At 58.6% G+C, this 24,839-nt stretch overlaps 1 protein-coding gene across 34 annotated transcripts in view; it reads right to left on the minus strand.

Annotated features, from left to right (window-relative positions):
* Window positions 1-24,839, minus strand: part of FBRSL1 (fibrosin like 1) — an 87,121-nt gene that overhangs the window by 25,923 nt on the left and 36,359 nt on the right. For all 34 annotated transcript variants that reach the window (XR_014825819.1, XR_014825820.1, XR_014825818.1 and 31 more), the window contains one exon: window positions 8,103-8,132. Coding sequence is in view for 29 of the 34 variants with exons in the window: in XM_084993500.1 (XP_084849626.1) it covers window positions 8,103-8,132 (30 nt within the window). In the remaining 5 variants the exon portion in view is untranslated. The remainder of the gene's footprint in view (window positions 1-8,102; window positions 8,133-24,839) is intronic.

A 24,839-nucleotide genomic window follows, 5' to 3' on the forward strand; every position in this document is an offset into this window, starting at 1 on the left:
GCGGGAGGCAGGCCTGGCTCTTCAGCCAGAACAGCTGTCAAGCCCTTCCTTTTGGGGGTAGGGGGCTGCAGGTCCCATGGGGGTGGGGCGGGCTGGGGAGGCACCTCTGGTCCTGCAGGGAAACCCATGGGGCACAGCCCTGTGGATGCTAATCCATCCCTCCACTGTGGGGGAGTCCAGGCATGCAGGGGGAACAGGGTGGGTGTCTGGGCTGCCCTCTAATCCTCGCCCCATCCACCCCGGGAGAGACAGGCAGTTCCCCGCCACAGAGGTCTTCTAGCCTCTTCCTGCCTCCCTGCTTCTCAGCCTCAGCATTTCCACTCAGCTGGAAGGTGCAGGTTCAAGTCCCTCCCTGCACTTGGGTCCCGTGACCCAAGTCTGCACCCCAGCTTCCTGCTGAGCCCAGCAGGCTCGCCCATCATTACTGTTGTGCTGGGCCTCATGCCACGTGGTGCCTGCCAATGGGGGCCTCCGGGGGTGGGTGCTCACCTCCAATTCTCTATCTCCAGGGGGTATCTTTGCCACCAAAGGCCCTTCCTAGTTAGTTTGAGCCATCACAGCTGTCTCACCTGTGCTGGGACATCCCTCAGGCTCCTTAGACCCAACCCTCCCAGTCTGAGACCCGCCCCCCCGAATCTCCCTGCCCCTTTCCCATCCCACTGCATCCAACTGGGGTCCCACAAGCACCCAGAGAGCTGGGTAGGAGCATGGGAGCATGGGCTCTGGAGGGGCAGAGGGGCAGGCCAGCCAGCACTGGGGCTGCCACCTAGACAGGCGGTCCTGGGTAATCAGTGAGGCCCTGATCCCCGCACAGAGGAAACCCACTCTCCTTCCAGTAACTTTCCCTACTTAGGCTACTGTGACCTGAGTTTTCGTCACCTCCCTTACCCTGACCTGCTCCTTCAGCACCCCTGGTCTGCCACCTGAGACCTGGGCATTGCCCCTGTAGATGGCAGGATGATAGTCCTCAAAGATGTCCATGTCCTAATCCTCAGAAACTGTGATGTGTCCCCTTATGTGGCCAGAGGAACTCTGTGGACAAGGCTAAGGGTCTTACAACAAGGAGGTTATCCTGATTGGCCTGGGGGACCCAATGGGATCACAAGCGTCCTTATAAGTGCGAGGCAGGGGAGTTTCCTGTGGTGCAGCGGATTAAGGGTCTGGTGTTGTCACTGCTGTGGTGTGGGTTTGATCTCTGGCCCAGAAATTTCTGCATGCCATGGGTGTGGCCAAAAAAAAAAAAAAAAAAAAAAAAGAGGGAGGCAAGGGGCCACTCAGAGAAAGAGACATGACCACAGAAGCAGAGGTCAGAGTGATGAAGAGGCCAGGAGCCCAGGAACACGACAGCCTCCAGAAGCTGAAAGGTGAGGAACCATGCTCCCTCTGGAGCCTCCAGGAGGAACTAGCCCAACTAGATTTTGGCCTAGTGGCCATTTTGGGCTTCTGACCTCTTGACCTTATAAACTTGAGCTGTTCTAGGCCATGGAGTCTGTGGCATTTTGTGCTGGCAATTTGAGGACACTAGCCACCCCTGCCCCTGTGTATACAGCCCAGGCCGCACCATCATCTGCTAGGACAGTTGCAGTAGCCTGAGAGCCCGACCGTGCCTCACTCTCCCTGCGGACTCCAGTCCTGGCAGATCCTCACTCTGGGGGACCTTGGGCACATGACAGAACCTTCCTGTCTCTTGGGTTCCTCGCTGAGAATGGGGCTGTGGGACAGAGGCCACTGCAGAGGGTTAAGTGGGGCTGAATTGGCTGATGTGTACAGGGCCCAGGAGGTGTGGGCTACGTTTTAGTCATCAGATCATGGTCCTTGCTGGGACCTACACACTGCCCACAATGCCTGCCCAGGACTCTCATGATCAACTGCCGAAGGCCCTCCCTCAGGCAGATCCACAGGAAGGCAGAGCAGCCCTAGGGGTCAAAGCGCTCGGCTGGGGGAGGGGCTGCTGAAGCCAGTCCACCTTCGAGACCTCTGTGAGTTCGCCCTGTGCAGGCACTCCCCGCGCCATCTAAGGCTCCTACCTCTGTCCCCATGGCAACCGGCCTGGGATGGGGGCCCTGCAGCTGACTGAGAGCTGGGAGAGAGGGGATGGGGTGGGGGTGAGGGTTGTTCTCAGGAGTGGGGCTGGGAGAGACACATAGAGGAAAACCTCTGTAAGCAGGGAGGCCCTGAGGGGCAGCTGTGGTGGTGGTGGTGGTGATGGTGGTGGTGGGGACAAGTGGAAACACCTGCCAGAGGGGCCTGGGATCCAGAGAGCACCTGTCCTGTGCAGGGTAGCAAGATACACACCCTTTCCTTGCCAATTCACGGAGGCCTGAGGGGTAGACCTGGTGAGCCTCATTTCAGAGGTGAGAGGATGGAGTTCATGGGGCCCTAGTCAGGCAGGGGAGCCTGGGCCAGAGTTTGTGCCCACTGAAGACTGAGGACACAGAAAGGACAAGGCTGACCTGGGGCCTGGGAAGAGGATGTGCTGGGGAGGCGGACACTGGCTCAGCTCATCTCAGTGGCCAGCAGTGGGGCTACTCAGGGCCAGGGGCTCACATTGCCTCCCCCTCCACTGGAACCCTTGCCTCCACCCCAAGCTTCAGAGACCACCCTGACCGCCTGTTCACAACATTTAGCAAAGAGGAAACCGGGGCTCAGAGGGAATCTGGCCCTCAGGCCGTGTCTGACCCTGTGCTGCCACCCGTGGAGGACCCCGTCCCTGCAGCCAGCTGCCTGCCCACCCCATCCCAGTCCTTCCTCGTTCCTGCAGCCCAGCGCTGGAAGCACGTCCTGGCGGAGTGTGCGTGTGTAGTGGGGGTGTGGGCTGGGGGGATGGGTAAGCCTGGCAGACAGGCCAGACAGACACACATCTCTTGAGAGAGGGCTGAGCGCTGGCCAGCCAGCCACCTCGAGGGGCCGCTCAGGCAGACGGCAGCCAGTCTGGGCCAGCGGGCTGTCTAATGAGCCCCACACAATTTTTCACCCCATATTTTTCCAATAAAAAAGCAGTTAGACACCAACCGCAGCCATCTGGCTGCCCGGCTCCCGAGCCTTCTGGCAGCACGGGCTGCTTCCCCCGCCAGCAGGCAAGTGCCCAGAGCAGGGCTGGAGATGGGGGGTGGGGATGGGGAAGCACGTTGGGGGGGTTATGTGGGGAAGAGGGCTTCAAGGATAGGGGAGGGGGACAGCAGTACCCGGGCATGGGCTGCCCTGGTCCCTCAGAGGTGCGGGGAGGGCATTTGCAAGGGGAGGTAATGCAGAGATTTTCCTGTCTATCTGTCTGCAGGTCCGTCTTGGGCTAGACTGGCTGGGAGAGGCCTTGCTGTTCTCCAACTGTCTGCCCGCATCTGCAGGCACAATGTCCTCAGTGTGTCTGAGTCTTGAGCCAGAGGCAGAGTCCAAGGCCAGGGGGTGAGAGGCAGGTAGGCTGCAGGAACCCAGGGGGTGGCGCGGGAGAGGCAACCGTGGTTCCCTGAAGGTGCATGCATGTCTGACTCTGGGTGCTGGCAGGTTTGGGGGGAGCCAGGCTCTTCCTGCTGTGCCATCTGGGAGGGGACTTCCAGAGGGGCTTGCCCAGCACATGTGTGGAGTTAGATTCAGGGCAGGGAGCTGCGGCTGCTCTCTCTGCTGCCCGCCCCTGCACATGCAGCTGCCTCTCCTCCACTGATCTGTCCTCCCAGACCAGCCCAGGTGGCTTCTGACTGGCTGCTTCCAGTCTACTGTGCGCCCAGGAATGTGGCAGGTCAAGCTGGTTCCAGCTCTGCAGTCTGGAAGGCACCCCGTGTGATGCTGCTGCCAGCTTGTTCTAGGTATGGGTTCATGGCCAGGCTCCAGGTGAGGCCAGGGCACTGCTGTAAGCGGACACTGTTTGCCCTCCCGCCCTCGCTCTGGTAATTTCATGAGGTCAGGACTTTCGCCATCCTGGAAACTTGTGGAGACGCTGCGCCTTCCTCCCTGACTGGCTCTGCGCCCAGAGGAAGGAGGTTGGAGGGGCAGGGGCCCTTCTCTCTGCCTCTGGGAGCAGGTTCCTGCCCACTGCATTGGGGGAAAGGGAAGGGGAGGGATGGCAACTTTGGCGGAGGCCCCAGATGAGTGTCCACCCTGGCCCTCTGACCTGCACCTGCCTTTCTTTTTTTAGCTGTGTCCGTGGCATGTGGAAGTTCCTGGGCCAGGGATCAAATCTGCACCACGGCAGTGACAATACTGGATCCTTAACCCGCTGAGCCAGCAGGGAACTCCCCTCCCCCACGTTTTTCTTTTGGCCATGGTGTGCAGCAGTAGCTTGATGTGGGTGGGATCTCAGTTCCCAGACAAGGAATTGAACGTGGGCTGTGGCAGTGAAAGATTCCTAACCACCAGACCACCAGGGAACTCTCCCTTCCTCCCTTTCTTCTCTCCCTCCCTACCTTTCTTCTTTTGTGTGTTGGCCTTTTGATGGGCCTGGAGAAAGTTACTCATCACCCTGAAACCCAGCCCAGGTAAAGGAGGACAGAAGGAACTCCGTCTCTTTCTACCCAAACTCTTCATTCCCATCTCCCCAGCTCAGAACCAAACAGCCTCGAGTAACAGGGTGTCCCAGGCACGAAGGAAACAAAGTGGTCTGCACCTCAGATAATGTCCATGGTGCATAACTGGTGTCCCTGGGGAGCGCTGCCAGGGCAAGGCTGTGTGGCAGGGACCTCCCTCATTGCATTTGGAACATCTGAACTTCCAGCAGTGCAATGTGGCCCCTCTGAGCTCATCCCCTCCCTCCCTCCTTCTGCTTCAGCCCCACTGGACATTTTGCACCAATAACATCATGCCTCACTATGCAGGAGGTGATCTGTATGGTCAATGGTGTGGGAGGGGGCATGCAGATGTGACGGCTGGAGCTACAGCTGCCTCTGCGGATTAAGAGGTGACTGTGAGGGAAGGGAAGGAAGTTAAGAATGGCCAAGCAGAAAGACAGAGGAGTCTGATGATCATGGAGAGGCCAGGCCAGCCTGGAAGGCCCACATCTGGACTTTTGGTTGAGAATAAGCCACTACTGAGTCCAGTTTTCATTACAATGGTAAAATGCAGCTCCAAAATGATATAGGGACATATGGTGGAAAGTCGGCATCTGCACCTTGAAAGCCAGGACAGAGGTGGGGGTTTGTTGTGTAGATAATAGAGGTATCTGCATCTTTCTGGTAATGGCAGAGATGTGAGCAGATAAGCAAGGAAACAGTGGTGCCCAGATAAGAGACGGTGGTGGGTGGGGGTGGGGGCTGCTGCAGCATCCAGACCTGCAGCCCAGGTGCCATGCAGGGCCCGCTGAGTCCTCACAGTCCAGCCTGTGCTGACCACCCACATCCCTGTCCCAGTGGCAGAAATACCAAGTTTGTCCCTGCTAGTTGGTGAACTGCCCTGGGGCCCTAGGGGGAGCCCCTTTCCCAGGTGGCTGCTCCAGGAAGCCCCAAGATCTCCCCAAATCAGGCAGCCCTTGGGCTCAGTCCAGACCCCCTTCCACCCGGGCTGAGCTGCACCACAGTCAACTGCACGGCATCTGGCCTCTGCCCTCTGCCTTCCATCTCACCCTAATGTCACTGAAGCCCCATGTGCTCATAGAGAAGGCGACCTTGGGAGGCCAGGGAGGAAACCTTCTCCTGGCTCACCAGCCAAGGGGCTTTCTGAATTGTGGCTTAGCTCTGCCCACTTCAGGGGACTGGTCCCCCCACAAACAAGCAGTGGCAGACAGGGGCTGCCTTACTCTGGGCTAACTCACTCAGAGCTCACCACCACCCACGAGAGGCACCCCCAGCACTCACAGGACAGCTGCGGACACTGAGGCATGGGGTGTGGGAGGCTTCTCTGCTCCCTATCCCTGCCCTGGCTGGCTGCCCAATGGAGTCCATGGCTGTCACACGCAGAGCTGGAGCGTCCCCTGTGCAGTCCAGTCGCAGCGTGAGAAAGACTGGGCCCCGCCCTTCCTCCCCAGGACCCAGAGCCACCGAGGCCCCAGCAAAAGTTCCAAGGGGGTCTGGGCCAGTGCCCAGCCAGGCAGAATGGTCAGCCCCAATGCAGACCTGGCCAGTTTCTCCCAGTAGAGGGTCCTGGAACTCAGACCTCCCCCTTCCTGAAAACCCTCTAGAGTGGGTTCTTCCCTCAGGTGGCACAGAGAATCGCCAGAAAGACCAGAACCAGCAGTTCCAGACCCACTCCAGACCTGCCCAGGGTCGACGGCCATGTGCAGAAGTGCGCGCCTGCTCTCGCGTGCATGGTCAGGCTGCTGTTTGGGGCTGTGGCCTGGCTCTGTCCCTGCCAACGCCCCCGGTCTCCACTCCCAGGGTCGTCGCACCTGCAGGAGGGCTGGGCCCTGAGGTAAGGGAGAAACATACCAGGACTAGCACTGCCCAAGGAGCCAGGCTGCAGGGCCCCTGGATGAAGCAGTCAGCAGCCTCAGGGTCTCAGAAGCCCCTCCCCACCCCCTCCCTCAGGGCAGCCCTTGGCTTCAGAGAGTGTTTTGGGGAAACTGGTCTCCAATGAGAGGAGGTGCTGGAGGTGCTGGGGCTGGCGTAGCACTTTACCAGAAGCCATAATCTAATCGGTTTAAAGACATCCCAGGGGGGCACGGCACCTGTCCCAGTGCCCTGGTGGCCTGATGCCCTGGCCACTCATGGCTGAGGGGAGGGCACTCGGGACCACAGACATGTCCCAGCTGCTCTGCCCTCTGGCCACCTTCCCAGGACAGTCCAGACCACGACAGTGACCCCACACAGGGCTTTTGGGCCCACTCATCTTGGCTGGCTTGTCCTTAGAACTCATCTTGTCCGCACCTGCCCCTCTCCCAGGCCTTTGGGATAAAACACTCTCTCTGGGCCACAGAGAGCCACTTGCTTGGCCCAGAGCAGTGACAGTGTCACCCGGACCCCAGGCATCCTCTGCAGGCCTGCCCTGACCCCGCTCACCCCCTGCCAAGCGGCCTTTGCACATTGCTCACACCTCATCAGCTGAGCAGGACTTGAGCATGAGCTTTGTCTGAGAGGGGGCTGGTGGTCCACTGGTCCCCATCCATGGCTCCTGCCCACACAGGCCAGGACACACCGGGAAGAGGAAACCAAGAACCACACACCACACATACCTCCATTTCACAAAAACCTGCCTGGACACCGGCAAGTGTTCAGTGAGCCCTTCTGTCAGCCTCCCTTGCACACTGTCCCCACTGCCTGGGCACTCATCCTCCTTGGTGGTCAGTGCCACCACTGGAGGGGTCCTGCCCTGAGAATGCAGGGGCTCTGCCACCTAAGACTCTTCAAGTGGGCTGCTGGCTTATTCAAGGATTGTGAGCCCAGCCTGTGCAGGTTCCAGCTGTGCGAGCTTAGGTAAGTTCCTTACCTTCTTTGTGCCATGATCTCTGCCAGAGTCCTGCCCCATGAGGCTTTGGGACAAGCAGACAAGTGTGGGTCTCACTCCTGTCGCTGAGTGGTGACCCCTGCTGTATCCCTGCTGGCATGGAGCTCAGCACCCAGTAGGTGACCCACAGCTGGGCGGAGAGCTCTGGGTGGCCTCTTCCCCTCCCCACAGGACACAGGGCCCAGTAGATGACTAGGACCGAGGACTCCTGAATCCCAATGGGCAAATCAGGATTGGAAAGGAAGGCAGGAGGCCTGAAGGCACCTCGATTATCCCTGTGCTAACATGCAAATTAGAGGCAACTTCACTGTTCCTGAGAAGCAGCGAGTGGGGGGAGGTTGCAAGGGGTAGGCTGCTATTATTGGAGTCTCTATTTTGGGGTGATGTTTATGGCCCACAGCCTGGAAATGCTGGAGGCTGCACTTGGCCCAAGGAGGCGTGGCCCCTGCTCTGCCCACGGAGGTCCCACCCCAGGGAACCCTGGACAGAGACAGCTGCCGACGGCCCAGGAGCTGGGCAGGTCCTGTGGTCCCAAAGAGCCTTGGCAGCATCCCAGCATGACACATTTTCTGCATCTGGTCCTTGGCCAGGTGAAGTCAGGGCCTCCACCCCTAGGGAGGCCACACGCCCCCCCACATGCCCCACAGGAGAACCATGACCTTTCTGCGTGGTGTCCAGGGCCCCACTAGCTGGGGTCCAGGTCAGCAGAAGGGACAGTGAAGGGGAAGAGGGCTTACCTTGTCATCCCCGTCGCTCTCGCTGTCGCACTGCAAGGGAGAGAGAGAGAGAGAAAAGGATGAGTCAGCGCCCCACAGCACCCCATGGGCAGGCTGGGTGCTAGAGAAGGTGAGAGTGTGGGAGGGGTCTCAGCTGGGGCAGCCCCCACAATGGTGAACCGTGGGTGCTGGTACTGGGAGCTAGGAGGGGTCTGGCAAGCCCCTGGGCTGGAGTTCCATGGAGGCCCTGGGAGGGTGCAGAGGGGTGGGCTGGGGAAGGGGCAGGTAAGGCAGAGGTGAAAGGAACACACCTGAGCATCAGATGCAGACCAGCCTCCCACGCCTAGGTAACCCCACTTAACACATGGAGCAGCCCCCCACTCCCTGGGCACCCCCCTCCAAGGTGAAATGTGGCTGACTTCAGCTCCTGGGGTGGCACCTTCTGCACCCGCATGAGGGCATGCTTTATGAGGCTGATGAACCAGAGCTCAGGGGAGGGCACCTGGTCTCCAGGGACGAGTCACTGCCTGGGCAGGGAGGCCCAGAAGCCCAGCCTTGGGGCAGCCTGAGCTCTCCTGAAGGGACAGCATGGGGGGAGGGGCAGGGCGCTGGGACCCCTGCTGAAGACAGGCCATCAGGACAAGCCTGGGGTGGCAGGTGCCCCACCCTCTGTGGACACACCAATAGAAAGCGCGCTCCCGCACTAGCACAGCTGGTTAACGAAAGACTGTGATAATCGTGCAAACAAATCTCTGTTTTCCATTTTCAGGAAGCAGGGCTTTGAAAAGACAGGCTGCTCTAGAAACCACAGCAATTGTCCCCCTAAAAGAACATAAAGGAAAAAGAATCCCTTCCCAGCAACTGCAGTCGTGACACATTTGTGTCAAGTGAATTGTACCGCTGGAAATAAATCTCCTGGGGCCCCAGGCAGACGTGCGGGGTGTCCTCCACCAGACCTACGCAGGCAATGGGGCACAGGCCCCCAGCCCTGGAGTGGTTCCATGACAGACTTCACAGAGTCGTGCTGACCTGTCCTGAGCTTTGTCAGCCACTCACTGCAGCCGGAAAGCGACTCTGGGGACAGCAGGGACCCCAGCATTTGGGGGGTCATCCTGAGGCTGACAGCCTTCCTGGTCCAGCAGCCCCAGGGACCTTCTTCCCCCCAGAGGGCCTGGCCCGAGACCTCCAGGGTGGGTGTCCCTTCGAAAAGGAGAGAAGAGACCCTGAGCCCAGTCTCCTGGGCAAACAACCATGGTAAGAGGTCAGACACACCTCTCATGGCTGGTCGGCGTAAGCGGAAGGCTTAGCAGGAAGGTGAGCATGGGTGATGAGGCTGGAAATGTGAGTGGCCAGAACATGCGGAATATGCCAAGTTTCATTGCATGGTGAGCTCTGTGGTGGAGACACGTGACTGGCACTTCAGGACATTCTTTGTGCCCGGAGAGAAGGGTAGGGGAACCGGGGGTTGTGGCCTTTGGGGGGGCCTAGAGGGGGAGGGCTGTGGGGGGTTAGGAACCCCTCTGACCCTGCAGCTGATACAGAAATAGCTGAGCTGCCAGGAGCTGCCGGAGACCCCCAGTCGGGTTCTTCATGCTTAATTAGCAGCACTGAGCCCCTGAGGTGGAAACTGCAATCCCATCAAACTGTCAGGGGGGGTTGAGCCTTGCAGGCGGCACACCTCTCCCTTGGGGCGCCTGGAAGCACCCCTAAGGCCTGGCCCCGCTGCACCCCAGGTCTGGTTTCACATTTCTCCCCATGGCTTGCTTTCTGGACGGTGCCCCTGGTGAGAGCTCACGGAGCCTATAATTAACCAAAGAGCTCACCATTTTCAGCCAGCACAGGCCATGTCGTAAATGAATTCACGTTATTAAGTCCTACTGAATTAATGTTTAACTGCAATAGAGTCGGAATTGAATGAGGCAATTAATCAGGACAAGGAGGGAAAAAGAGCCACATCTGTCTTGTGGGAGCTGCTTCAGCAAGGCGACCTTCACGGGCTCAGGCAGCCTTGGAGAGAGTCACCCTAGTAAGGGTTGGGAGGTCCAGGCCCGGAGTCCACAGAGCAGGGGACAGATCTTAGGCCCCCAGGGATGGGCTGGGTATGGTGGGGAGCCCAAGACACAAGCTCTGGAGCAGACGCCTAATCTGATGCTGTGCTGCCACCCACGCTGTGCAGCCTTGGGCAAGTCCTATGACCGCTCTGTGCCTCAGTTATGCTTTGTAAAACAGAGCCAACAGCCCACCTACAGGATTGGTGTACAGCTTATATGAGTGAACACATGCAAAACACAAGGACAGTGCTGGGTCTGTACCCATTTCAATATACAGCATGATGGTATTTTTATGATGGTATTTTTAATACCACCATCACTATCACCATCACTCAGCAGAATTATCACTGTCTTCCAACAAGGCCAAGAATGAAGGGTTCCCCTTTGGAAGGGCTGAATGCCCAAACCTGAGAGTTTTAGGGTGTCTCCCAGCCCTGGAAGTGTCGGCTCTTGTCCATGACCCTGACAGCAGATGCCCCAAAGGTGAGCCCTCCTTGGCCCTGATGACAACCCCGTGTCAGTCCTTTCCTTCCCTGCTGGCCTCATGCTCCAATCCCACCCAGCAGGTAGCACAGACCTCTACTGGCCCGCAAGTTCCTCCCAGCCTGGCCGGGCCAGCAAACAACCAGTATGATCACTTTCCCAGGGCTGCCCTCTCTGCCCATCCTTCTGCCAACCCTGGGGGTTACAGTCCTGAGCGCTCGTGTGAGGGACCCCAAAGCTCTTACACCCGAGCGTCTGGGGCCCAGGTGACTCTGCCCAGTGGCTGGGGCGAGGCTGTCCTCCACCGCCGGGCTCAGTGCCTCCCTCCTGCCCAGGGGCTGTGTTGAACCTATGGCCCAGGGTGGCTAAAGCAAGGCACACCACCGGGAAGCCCAAGACTACTCAGCGTAGGTCAGAGGCAGATGTGAGCTCAGGGCTCCACATCCCAAAGGCCAAAAGCTCAGCCCCTCCATGCCTCAGGCCACTATGTGTCACCCACACTAACAGATGTGACGTGGGAACACCCGAGGGTCACGGCAGGTCACCCCTGTGCACGGACAGGACCTGACGAGGGATGCCTGGTACCTCCCAGGCCCAATCGACAGCTTTCTCTCCCTCACCGCCACCCATGGGTGGACGTGGCCTTGAGACACAGCTTGAGACAAGCTGGGTGGTGGAGCCACAGATGGGCTTGGTTTGCCCCCATTTTTTAAAAATTCTTTTGCTGCCAACATTTAAAAATCTGGAGATTTCTCATGAAATCCTGCCTTTTACTGAGAATGGGGAGTCACATGTCCAAGGGACAGCTCTGCCCAGTGCTGGGCAGTGCTCCCTGGGGGCCCTGCTGTGCCCCATCCCTGCCTCTCCTGACATGCAGGGCCCAAGTGTTGGTCCCTGTCACATGCTGGGAACGCAGCCACACAGTCGGTTCTGGAGACTGATCCTGGGCCTCTGTCCCACCTCCTCCACTTAATGGCAACGTCGGCTGCTCCATTTCACCTCTCTGAGCTTCAGCTTCCTCATCTGCAGAGACGGGGTGGGGCCTCCACACGGGGGTCGGGGGTTGAGGTTAAACGAATCAGTGTATGTGGAGTGCTCAGAACAGCAGGTGGTTGGCAGTCTGGGATCCATAAATGTAAGCCTCTGTCATCATCATCACCTTGTCAGTGTCATCATTGCCATTAGCACTATCATCACCACCTCGACCTTCACCTTTGGTCAATTTCTCCAATGTCACCATCACCATTATCACCACCATCATACTGCCACCATCGTCACCTTTGCCACCACCATCTGAGTCCTCCACGGGGCCCAGGCACACACATCTGTGACCTGATAGTGCCTGTTCCCCAGGGGCACCTGCACAAGCGGTCGGGAGAACTTGGCCTCCGTCATCAAGCCTCTTCCAGCAACCTGGGCAGCCACTTGCCTGGGGTGGGGCTGCTCCTCACCCTCCACAACCGGAGAGGCAGGAATCAACCCGGTCATTCAGCAGCCACAGGAATGGGCCTTTTTATTCTCTCTCGTTGTGAACGTTAATTACCGCTTCCCAGCAAAGCTCGGAGGAAGCCTGTCTGTCTCCCACTTCTCAAACAAAGGGATGAAAAATTCATGGGCAGGGAGACCTTGCTTCTGGGCCTGCTACTCCCCGTCAATGTCCCAGCATCCAGACCTGGCCCAGAGACACCCTTGGGGACAGGGAGGGTCCCCCCTGACCACTGTGGAGCCCCCACTGTGCAGTGGGGATGGAGGGCGAGGGTGCCCTGCAGGGAGCTGCTGGGGAAGGCATGAAGCCACCTCGGCTCTGCTTCTGTCCCCAGCTTCTCATTCAGGCAGCCCTGCCTCCAGCCAGGGGTCAAAGAGGGCAAGGGGCAGCACACTGCCTGGCACTCCGGGGATGAGCTGCGCAAGTGCCACCAAAGCCGAGTGCCACCAAGGCCCTGCCGACAGAGCTGCCAAGAGATGAAAGGGGGCCTGCCCTTCCTCCCCAGCCTGGGCTGCACTTCCCATGGGCATTGTCATCCGGAAAGGCCTGGGCAGCTGCGAACCAAATAAGGCTATGGTACCTGTGGCCTATGTGTGAGCAGAAAACGTTAGAACATCCCACCTGAGCATGCGGGCAAGGAAGGTCTGAGTTGCTCTGCGGCTGGAGGTGTGCCTGGGGCCACCTGGGAGATGGCACCAGTCCTTGGCGTGGGCAGTGCTTGTTGTTTGTGTTCTCACAGCTCATGCGTGCTACGTGTGTGCATGCCAAGACTTGGGGAGTTGTGCTAAAGCTTCTCACACGTGAGCATCAGGGCATCCTGTCCAGAGGGGGCTCTACCCCAGGGTGTCCCGCCAGGTGTCCCAATGAGGGTGACCTGCCACGGGGCCATGGGGCCCCACAAGTGAGGCCCAGGAACACTGGCTGTGTGGATGGTCTGTGTCTGTGCTTAGGGCTCCCGCCCTCCTGTGGCCCTGCAGGGGCTCCAGCTCATTAAACATTTCGCTCTGCTTGTTGGCGCCTCCTTAGAAGAACTAGGGGAGAAGCATGGGGCGTTGCATCTGGGCAGCAGAGTGACCTCCTCAAGGTGGAAATCTATCCTTCCCCGTTGATAAAGGCATGAGGTGTCACCTTCGTTTCTATTGCAAATGTTCCACTGGGATGTTGATCACATGCCAATTAAGCGATTCAGCTAAAATAAGAAGCCAAATGAGGGACTGTGGAACCCCTGCCACGGGCTGGGTACTATCTTGCGGGCTCAGCTCAATTGTGTAAATAAGCACCGCAGCAGCTGAGGGTTTCAGCCAGGCTCCCCTCCAGGGAGAGGTAGACCTGGGGGGCCCTGGTGGCGGGGGCACCAGGAGTGCAGTGCTGGGCTTCAGCTGTCACATCTGTGGAATGGGGAGGCTGTGGGATCATTGGGCGACTGTCTGAAGAGTCGGGCGAAGGGCTGGGGAAGGCTGGCACCATACTGCCCTCTAGGGTAGCTGCCTAGAGGTATAAGCCCCATTTCGCAGATAAGAAAGCAGAGGCAAAAAGGGGCTTGCTTACAGCCACGTGACCACCGAGCAGGGGCCTAGAGCTGGGTCCAGGCCCCAAAGGGCCCTGTGCCTAGACCCCAGACAAACCCCAGGGCCAGGGCTTTGGGCTCTGCTGGGTGTCGACCCTGAGACTACAGGGCTGGCAGGAGAGGGGCAGGAGAGGGGCAGGAGAGGAGCAAAGGCCCAAGAAGTGGAGCTTGGGCTTCTTCACACTTCTTAGCCCCCAGCACAGACCCACTGCTTACAGATGGGAAAACTGAGGCAGAGCGGCTGGGAGCCCACACAGGGCATGGCTGGAGGGTGGGTGAGCAGACTCTAGAACCCACAGTTGTAACCTGGCCTGTCTGGTCAGGCCCCACGCCGGTGACTCCCTTGTGGCGGCTGAAACTGGACTGAAGTCCTAGCACTGCCCCTCCCAGGGCCCCAGGCCACCTTGGCCCAGGAAGCACAGTCACAGTTGAGCCTGATTAATTATGCACGATACCCGGATGGCAGATTCAGAAGATCCCATTCTTGTTTACTCAGCTAATTCACTTTTTATGAGTGTTTAGGCTTTAAAGCAAAACAAAGCACTAATTACCCAGTTAATGAGCAATTAAGTTAGTGCATCCTGATAGCCAGAGTGCAGCTGGCCTTAAGCAAAGAGGTGAGGGAGACCCGCTGAGCAAAAACGCAGGCCAGCACAGGTGAGGCAGCGGGGACAGAGGGGCAGGAATCTGGCGGGCCAGGGCGGGGCAGTGGGAAAGAGGGGCTGAGGTCCCTGCTCCTGCCTCCACGGCCTCCTGCATTTTCAGACATGGCTGAGAGCAGCCTCTGAGGAAAGCCCATGGTGACACGGTGCAAGGCTTGGTGGCATCACCCCAGGCCCTGAGTATGAGCTGTCGCTGTGGACACGCGGCTTATGAGCAGCCAGCTGATGGTCCCTCTTCAGTGGGGAGAGTCAGGGTGGAGCTGGTGCCTGGCCAGAGGGAAGGCTGGTGCAGAAAGGCCACCCCTCCTAACCTGCCATTCTCAAGAGGACCTTGGAACAGAATTCTGCTCCTCCCCATGTCTGGCCTGTGTGACCTGCCTGCTCCCCAACCCCTCACATTGCTGCCGGTCTGGCCTCCTCAGCCTTCTCTGAGCTCAATGTGGTGCAGAACCCACGTAGCACCTGTTCAGTCCTGACCTTGCCCTGCAGCCATCTTCAATTAATTGCTAATTTGTTTGTCATAAGTCTCATCTGCTTGAAACCCAAGTTTCAAGGAACAAAGATGTCATTCCTACAGTACAGTGAGGACAAGGAATGAATGAATGAATGAATGGAGTGTACACACAGACCTGGGACAGCGGGGCTAGGGAATGGATGGATGACTTATGGGGTACACAGACAACCTGGATAGGAGGGCAGAAAATGATGAATGAATGAATGACCTGGGGGTACACACAGACCTGGGACATTGGGGGCAGGGAATGAATGAATGACTTATGGGGTACACACAGACCTGGATCGGGGGGCAGGGAATGAACGAAAGAATGAACAGATGGATGACTTGGGCTCTGACCACTGACCTCTGAACAGCCCCACCCTCTTCCTCCCCCCAAGGGGTCTTGAGGGAGTGGCCTCCAGAGGGTGCTCTGGGTTGCACAGAGTGGGGGCACTGCCTGTGCACCTCACAGGATTCTGGAATGTTCTGTCAGACGAAGTTCACAAAGCTAAAAGCTGCTTAGTTAGTATCACTGGAGCTTTGACCCTGTTATGAAAAACACAAAACTGGAGTTCCTGTTGTGGCTCAGGGGTAATGAACCCGACTGGTATCCATGAGGTTGTGGGTTTGATCCCCGGCCTTGCTCAGTGGGTTAAGGGTCAGGTGTTGCTATGAGCTGTGGTGTCACAGCTCAGCTCAGATCCTGTGTTGCTGAGGCTGTGGTGTAGGCTGGCAGCTGCAGCTTGGATTCCATCCCAGCCTGGGAACTTCCATATGCTGTGGGTGTGGCTCCAAAAAAAAAAACCACACAAAATCACTTTGTATTTTCTCTGGCTGCAGTTACCACAGGTATGGAAAAAACTGGGACACCGCTCCGTGGGTAACTTTTCCCAGAGTGACAAGGATGTGCAGGGAGCACCCCTTAGCCTCTGCTCTATGGGGGACTCGCCTTCTGAATGGGGTCATTTTCCCCAGACTTCTCTCTTCCCAGAAGTTTCATCGAGGGCTGTGCAGTTGAATTCAATTTGAGGGCTCTGTGGCCCCCATGGTGACGCCTGATGCAGACTGCTGTGACAGTTGGCGTGGAGGGCACCTCCACCCAGCTGCCATCTCCCCACTGCAGCTAGCGAGGCTCTGTCCTTCCAGGGAGCCCCCTCACCCTACCACCAAGCCCCCTGCAGCCTCTGTCCAGCTCAGAAGCAAATCCACTGCCCCAAATGGGCCGAAACTGCCTGTCCCTCCACCCTCTGTCCCCACTGTGCCTCATCTGTTCTCGCCAGCAGCTCCTGGTGACAGACCAGCAGCCACATCACTGCTCGGTGCAGCCAGCAACACCCATCTCATTCTCGGGACAAACAAGACATCCCCAAATCTGCACAGGGTTCAAGGGCCACCAGCTGACCTGGCAACCCCCCAGCCACATTGTGATCATAATTACACATGCCTGCACACACACCTCCGCACTGACACACACTCACTCATGTGATCTTATGTGCTCTGTTCCCCTGAGGAACACCAGTGTCCCGGGAACCCCGAGGCCAGGCCCCTTCCCGGATGGCACCCCCTACATCCCCATCTGCTCTATGCATGTTTGCTGACACACCACACCTCTGATGCCTCTTTCCCATCTGCCCCTCCCTCTGCGGCCCCCGCCAGAGCAGGGGCTTCTGGGTTATCTTCAATCCTCTGATCCTGGGGCCTGAGTGGCGCCTGGCTCACAGTGAGGGTGCCACAGATACTTGGGGACAGCCAACAGTCACCACTTTAGGACTGCATGCTTGGGGGGATCCCTGTGGATTTCTTCCCATGCCTCCCTCCACTACCCTGCCTGAGCTGCAGGGGGACAGGCGGGGCCCCGCTGCTCCGGGTTCAGGGGCCTTACCAGGGCCTCGGTCCGTTTCCTCCTCCACACCCGTGGACAGCGTGGCACACTGAACCCACTCTCCCTTTTTCTCATTAGCGGCTCTCCCGGTGCAGTGCTTGCTGGGCTGGCATAATTAACGAGCCCATGTCAGAGCGTGAATAAAAGACGGCCCCTGGCCCGCCGCACGCGGCTGACCTTTCGTGGAGTCGACTGTATTAATATATTCTCATGTTGTCAGACTTGGGGCGCTAACTGCCTTATGAATTATTTATCAACACAGAAAGTCTTAACCAGAACAGTGTTAACATTAATTCCTAACCTTCTGTGTCCCCGCAGCCCCGCCTGCGCTGCATAATTGAATTTCAGCTTCCGATGGGATCCCAGGGGCCCAGCCTGGCACCCACTTGCTCTTGGACTGACCCTCCCCCTGGTTGTGGCTCCTGCACATGTGGCCACTGCCTTGAAGGGCTCCTGCAGGCCCGTCCAGAGTGTTGTGTCCAGCTTCCAGGGACAGGATGGTGGCCCAGTCACCTGACTGGACAGGAGTCCTTTGGCTCATGCCTGCAGAGGCCATGCAGGCCTAGGCCCCCAGGGGGCCTGCGTTGCTCTATGCAACTTGTGGTCAGGGGATAGGCAGGAAGGCAGACCCACCTAGGGACCGCCTTGACCAGCAGCTGAATGAGAGGAATTAACCTGTCAGGTGATACAAGGGGTGAGGAAGCCCTGGGGGCTCACAGGGGCAGGAAGCTCCCCACTGGAGGGATGGCTGCACCCCAGGCCAGGTCAGTAAGGGGTGCTTGCTGCCCCTCCCCTCCTGCAGCTTCCCCAGATGGTAGGGGCAGGCCAAGAAGGGCTGGCAGGGCGGGTCCAGGGCAGAAGATGTCCCCTGCCTGCAGAGTCCAGTGAGAGGAGGCTGGGGAGGGCCAGCACAGGCAAGGGGGTTGTGTCCCAGGGTCCACACTGGGTGTGATCCCAGCCAAGAGGACCCTGTGGAGTGACCATGCTGTCCAAGGCTCAGCCTCACCGTCCCTCCACAGGCCACCCTCTGGAGAGGGTGCTCCAGAACCCCTGGCCCTCAGAAGCTGTTATGATGAACACTGCTGTCCTAAGCAATTAAGTCAGGGCAACTGGTTACCCAGCAGCAGATGACCAATACAGAGTGAAAAGAAGCTACGAGACTGGTGGGCATTGGGGTGGGATCCCGAGGTGCTGGGCCGCAATACAGTGGGGCACCCTCTTGGTCACTCTACCATCCAGGCCTGAGGCCCATCCCCTCTGCTTGGACTTGGGCTGGCATGGCTGAGCTGACCAATGGAATATGGCACATGTGCCACCAGGCCAGCCACCTCCATGGCTTCCTTGCCCTCTGAGAGCCCCGAGTTGTCCCACTACCCCACAGGAGACCCTCATGGAGGGTCTCAAGCTGCCATGAAGAAGGTGGGTCCATCCCCAGCCAGAACACAGGGGTGTGAGTGAGGCCACTCTGACCCTGCATGTGTGTGGGGGGGAGGGGGTGGGAGGGGGAGGGGGCGCTCTGGTCAGAGGCTCTGCACTGCTAGATGGGCTGGTGCCTCCTCTTTCATGGACCTGCTCCAGTTTGAAATAAAATAATGGTTGTGGGGGGGAGGCTTCCAAAGGCAGTTACAAAATGCTGTGGAGACTGGAGGACTTTTCTTGGAAAAAAGCCCTCCTGCCCTAAGTCCAACCTTCGTTCAGATGACAGCGCAAGGTATGCACGGGTTGGGCCATCACCCCCAGGGCCCGGACAACCCAGTCTGGGGGCTCCCAGCATCCGGGCCGCCTTGCTGACCACCCCCCAAAGCTCCCCCATGGGGCAACCCCACGGTGTTTGGGTGTCTGGGACAAGCCTTGCTGAAGCCACAAGTTAGTGGGCCCCTCCCTGCCCCCTCTTGGGACCCTGGCACATTTGCACCCCACACTGCATTTGCCCTCAGCCTGACCCCCTGCTGGCTCTTCCTGGGATGCTGCCCCTGACCAGTGGCACATTGTACCCAGAGGTACCCCACAGAAGCTTTCTCCCATTGTCTCCCCACTAGGACAGGGACCTCAAGACTTGCTCAGCTGTACTGCCAGTGGAGCTGGGCCCCGGGTGGGCGGTGCAGAGGCCACAGGCTTCAGTGATGCTCTAGGCAGACACGTGGTAGGTGACAGTGACCTGCCCCACACTGCAGAGCGATGGGGCTGGCAGTCACAGCAGATGCCCCGTGGGGCAGATCACTCTAAGAGGCTCCACCTCTTGCAGACAGAGGACTGAAGCAAATGGTGGTGCCCAGCTTGGCGGTGCCTTTACCTCCTCCTCTCTCGACCTAGACCCTACCCAGCCAGCCCCTCTCCCACCTGCAGGGCTTTGCAGAGCCTTGGCAGGCAGGGACTAGTGGACTTTGGCTCTGCCATCCATGCCCCTTCCCCACTTGGCCCTGGGGGCCCCCACACGACCTGCAGAGGCAGCTCTGCCAGTGTTTCTGATAGAGTAAAGCCAGGAGCCAGCACGTTTATTAACCCCAGAGGGTTAAGCATCCTGCTAAGTCAAAGGCAAACTCTTCTCCTTTTTTTTTGGGCTTTTTTTTGGCTTTTTAGGGTCACACATGTGGCATATGGAAGTTCCCAGGCTAGGGGTGAAATTGGAGCTGCAGCTGTTGGCCTACACCACAGCCACAGCAATGCAGGATCCAAGCTACATCTGTGACTCTACACCACAGCTCACAGCAATATCGGACCCTTAACCCGCTGAGCGGGGCCTGGGATCAAACCCACATCCTTATGGATACTAGTTGGGTTCATTACCCCTGGGTCACAATGGGAATTCCAAGGGCTAACTCTTCAATGCCCAAAGCTCCCTCTATACCCAGCACCCTCCTCCTGCACCATTTAGGCTTTAAGAAGCTGCTGCCAGAAGTGCTCGTCCCTGTCCCCCCAACTCCCTCAACGCCTGCCACAGGAAGCTCAGGAGTGGAGGCCCCCAAGGCCATGACCCTTCTAGTGCCACATCCACTGATTCAGAACAGTGATGATGAAGGAAGGTTTGGCTGTCCTGGGCACTGTCCCCTCCTGTCCCTCCTCCCAAAGGTAAACCAACACCCCCACCCCACCCCCATGTTGATCTCCACATCAGGGACCACTTCCTTGGGAATAACAACCTCGGACCAATCTTCATGCCACGTTCAAAATACCTGACAACCAGCCTGAGGGAGCGGCACCCACCCCCCACCCCTGCTCTGCCAGGAGAGGAATTGGATGGATGACAGGGGCAGGGGGACACAGGCTCTGTACCAGCCCCAAGGAAAGGATTTCTATGTCCTCCAACTTCTCAAATGTGGGCCACGGCTGCACCCCCAGAGCCCCTGAGAGACGGGCTTGGTGAAGAACGGGTGGACAGAAAAATGGATGAACAGAGTAGGTGAGTGGGTGGTGGATCCTCTGACGAGAAGCAGGTCAGGCAGGGATGGTCACCCGCCAGCCCTGCCGACCTCTGAGCAGCGGCCACCTCCCAGCCTCCGGCTTAAGTTCCCTGTGCTCCAAGGCGGGAGGAGAATGCAGCTCCCGACTCCAGGGAGAGGCTGGCCGGGTTTTATTGCTTTTGTACAAATTATAGCTGCTCGGAAGTGGCCCAAGGAGCAGGGTAATGGATGTCATAAACCTGCCTCATAAAGACAGAGTTTGTGCCACAGGGCTGCACAGGGTGGCTTAGCAGAGGCCTGGAGCAAGTGGACAGCTCTGTGGCTCAGGGGCTATGGGCACTGAGCTGCTAATGGGGGTGTGTGGGTGGCAGGCAGGTCTCAGGACGGCTCAGGGCACCCCCGGCACCTGTCAGTCCTCCCATGCTTCACTAAAGCTGAGTCCCCCACCATGTGCTGCACCTCATCTTTAACCTCCACTGTCCCCAGCTCCTGGGGGCAAAGCTGGCAGGTGACCTGCATGCGACCACCCAGATACCCTGCGCTCTGTACCCCACCACAGGGGGTCACCTGCTCTGCCCTCCTGAGCCCCAGACCTAGAGCTCCCAGAAGGCAGGGTTGTGCCCCTTCTGCCAGAGTGGGTGACAGTGGAGCCAGGAGCCACAAGGACCACTTCCAGGAGAAAGGGGTGGCGGGAGGCACACGCGTGTCAGCACACACGGCTGCATGGCCTTCAGCCTCTAGGTATGCCAAATAGCTGCTGGGGCCAACGGGCTACTGCCCAGAGCTTTGGCTAGAGCTCGGCTGGCCTGGCCCATCACTGTGCCAGACAGGGCCTGGCCCACGGCAGGTGCCTGGCAGATGTTTGTGGGGTGATATTAGCGGTCACACGCGTGGGCATGCTTGTGTCTCAGCAGAAGCTGCTATGCCCATCTGAGAAGCCTTTTGGGGCAGGCCTCTGTGCAGTGGCGTGTGTTTCCTGGGGCTGCCCAGTTGCCCGTGTCCCTCTCACAAAGTGCTGACTCTCACAGACATGGGGTGGGGGGTCCATAGCCCCTCCCTGTGAACTTCGGGGGCTCATGACAATAGAGGATCAGGAAGCCATGCCACACAACCTGGAGCCTCAGCCACATCACTGCTACCGCGTCCTCCTGACTTGCTCTCAGGACCCTGAAAACCTGCCACCATGCTGTGAGGAAGCCCAACCAGCCCACAATGGGGATGCCCACGTTGGGGGAGCTGAGGCCACCAACCATGAGCTGGCATCAAGCTCCAGACAGGGGAGTAAAGGAGACCTCTGTGACCCCCCCAGATGTCAAGGTAGTTCCACAAGGAGCCTCGAACCCCACCCTGCCCCCTCAGACTTCCTCAGCAACTGAGGGGAAAGTCCACCCCTTGTTGTCAGCTCTGCCTGGGCCCTGCCAGCTGCTAGTTTTAGCTCTGCCCCACTGCCTGGGCTCTCAGGTGAAGGGACTGGCCAGGGGCACGCCCAGGCCGCAGCAGCCTCCCTCCACGGTCCTGTGGCAGGGCACCAGCTGGGCTCAGCCATGTCTGACGGCACCCACTTGGGCCAGGAGCCTGAGGTGTGGAGGCCCTGGAGACCCAGGAGATTAGCAGTCTAGCTGGGAAATTAGCTGTCTGCGGCCCAACCAACAACTTAGAATTCATTTCCAGAAATCCCCTGAAGGCAATGAAGCCAATCAGCTAATTATGCAATGTGTGTGTGTGTGTGTGTGTGTGTGTGTGTGTGTTTGTGTGTGTGTGTATGAGTGCAATGAAGCCAATCATATAATTACGTGGTATGTATGTGAGTGTGTGTGTGTGTGTGTGTGTGTGTGTGTGTTTGTGTGTGTGTGTGTGTGTCTGTGTGTGTGTGTGTGTGTCTGCCCTGGCAGGTTTGGCAGGTGGGGTAAACTCTGGGCAACTGGGCTGGAGGCCGCCTCTCACACAGCCCTAGGCCTCTGAGGCGCTGCTCGCTGCTCTGCTGTGCAGAGTTACAGCCTCACCTCTGGTTCCTCACGCATGTGGTGGCTCCCTCCCACCTCAGGGCCTCTGCAGGGCTACCCCCCACCCCCGCCATGTCTGGGTGAGGTCTCTGGCCCCACCATTTACACCAGCGTCCCCCTAAGCCCGCCTCTTTCTCAGCAGCACTCGCCACCTCCACGGAGGACGCTACTTGTTTGTTTTACTCAGCACCTTCTCTCCCAGACCCAGAGGCCCTGGGCACAGGGACAGAGGCAGGGATGCTGGCTTTGCCTCCTCTCCAGCAGGGCTGACCACAGCAGGGCAGATGCTCAATCCAGGTTTGACGAAGGGAGGAAAGAAGAGATGCATTTGGATGTGCCTAAGCCAAGGAGAGGGTGGGGGCTCAGCTGAGACCCATCCCAGCAATTGAGAGGGGGTGGGCTCAGAGGTGCTCTGAGGCCTACAGCCAAGTGGGCGCTGTTGCCGAGGGCTGGGGAGGGGTCAGGTGGGTGCTGAGGAGCCTGTGGAGGGTGGTGCTGGGTGGAAGAGGTTGGCAGGGACAAAGGGGCATGTCAGGAGCAGGGCCAGCCTTCCCGCCTGGGGCTTGGCTAGGAGTACATCCCTGAGCAGAGGCCCCTCCTGATGGAGGGCGCCTGTGGCAGGCTCTCAGGTCCAAGGGCTTCAGTGTCCTCATCCAGAGGGTGGGCAGCCATCACCATGGTGGCAATGACCACCTTGGGGACAGCTGTGAGGACCCCTGCCCAGGTCATCGCAGGCCGGTCCCCTGAGAACTGCTTTGGTGTCACGGCCGGCATCACTGCTGCTGCTCTGTGTCCTCTGCTCCTGTCCCCAGGCAGCCACTCAGCACACGTGGGGTGGGGGCAGGGCCGGCTCCCCGCCTCGGCAGGCGTCTCCATTCTCATTTCTCTTTAATAAAGAAAACTCCCGAGTCCCCTGCTTCGGCAGGAGATGAATCCTCATGTCCTTGGTTGCAAGCAGCCAAATTAAGAAAATTACTTTCTAACTAATTTTCTTGCGCTAACGAACATCTGATGGCGGGCTGGGGAGGCTGCACCAAGCTTTCGGGACAGACGCTTTTGAGGATGAGCAATAATTGGGGATTTGCTGGGGATAAATCTCAGCAAATTAAACCCCTTCAAGTACGCCTATAAACCAGGTCAGATGACAAACGCCTCATGTCGCTGAGCAAGTGCAGGGACGCTGTTGGGAGAAGCAAGGATAAGCATAACCCCTGCTGGGCCTGAGGACCCAAGCGCAGACATGCACAGGCGGCAAGGGGCACACAGGCTGACACCTACACACAAAGCCATGTAGCCACAGGTCACATCAAGATACCCACGGCAGAATCACCGTCACACACCTACAGAGGTACCCGGAAGAAACATGTAATGCTTCCCATGCAGGCGCGCAGCCCCGCCATGGCCGCACAGGGACACCACCTCTCGGACACAGGCATGTGACAGACACATGTCAACACTCAGGGGTACACACATTCCCCTTTCACTGAAAGCCACAAACACCCGAGCTGTCTGAGGGCTCTACCGTCAAGTCAGAGGCAGGATGGCAGCCGCCCTGAGCTGCCCCTAGCCGCAAGCCTGTCTGCTGGCAAGCGTCCTCTGGACTCATTCCCACTCCTCCAGCCACAGGGGCAGCCCCACTTGCCACCATGTCAACTAGACAAGAGGGCCACCAGGGTTGGTTGACCCTGTGTGCCCTGAAGTGCCGGCCGGCACATGTCAGGGACCAGCAGACACACCTGCTCGCACCAGGGCCTGGTGCACACACACAGGCTGCCTGCAGACACGGTTCAGGAGCCCCCCATAGCTGAGCAGCAGGCGGGGCCCCTGCCCACCACCATCTGTCACTCCTGTGCAGCGGCAGTGGGGGGTTAAGCTGCAAGCAGCTGGCATGTTAATTACAGGTTCTTCTCCAGGAAACATTCGAAACAGCATTTTGGGGAGAAGACCACGAATGACACATGCTGATTTGGAAGCAGAAGGGCCGCCCAGTGGCTCTGGCAAGGAGGCCCGGGGCAGGGAGACAGACCCCAGCTGGCCTGGGCATCTCAGACACAGCAAGAGTCGCAGCCTCGTGGGACCAGTGCGTGCTGGTGGGCATTCTGGCCCCCTCTCCCCATCACTGTCCCAGCCTTCCCCAGTCCTGACCTGCACCATGCAGCATGTTACCAGCTGCCTCCCACAGCACAGGCCTGCTGGAGTCCGGCGCTGGCCTAGCCTGGCCTGAATTCTGCTCTGTCAACTCGGTCAACTCCAGGAGCAGCTGGCATGTCAGGGCTGCCCAGGCCCATGGGAGGAAGGAGCAGCAGAGGGCCACCAACCATGACTGTGACCACAGATGAGAGCACCAAGGCTGCCCAAGGAGGGCAGAGTCTCTCCCAGGACGACATCCCTCTGGTGGCACTTGGGACCACTGCCCCGAAGGGTGCACCCCTCAGATCAAAGGCTGGAAGACATTATGGCCTGGCCTGGTAAGAGGCAGAAGGCGCAGCTGCCTGGCTGACAGACCCTGGGGGTCAGGGAGCTGGGGGAGGGGAGGGAGAGGGCCAGGGATCCATGGCTGTCCCTGCCACCCAGGGAATTAATGGGTTAATTACACACCCTATAAAAAGCCACTGTGATTTAGAGAGCCAGCCTGTCAAACCCGGGAACTCTGGAACTCACAGTAAATCAGAGACCGCAGGGATGAGGCGGGCGGAGCCCAGGCCCCTGCCCTCCAATGAGCCAAAA

The sequence above is a fragment of the Sus scrofa genome, chromosome 14, assembly GCF_054392235.1.
Source record: "Sus scrofa isolate SSC_HxYL_T2T_F1_AM1 chromosome 14, Sscrofa_HxYL_maternal_Yorkshire_Landrace_v2.0, whole genome shotgun sequence".
In the NCBI taxonomy this organism is placed as follows: Eukaryota; Metazoa; Chordata; class Mammalia; order Artiodactyla; family Suidae; genus Sus; species Sus scrofa.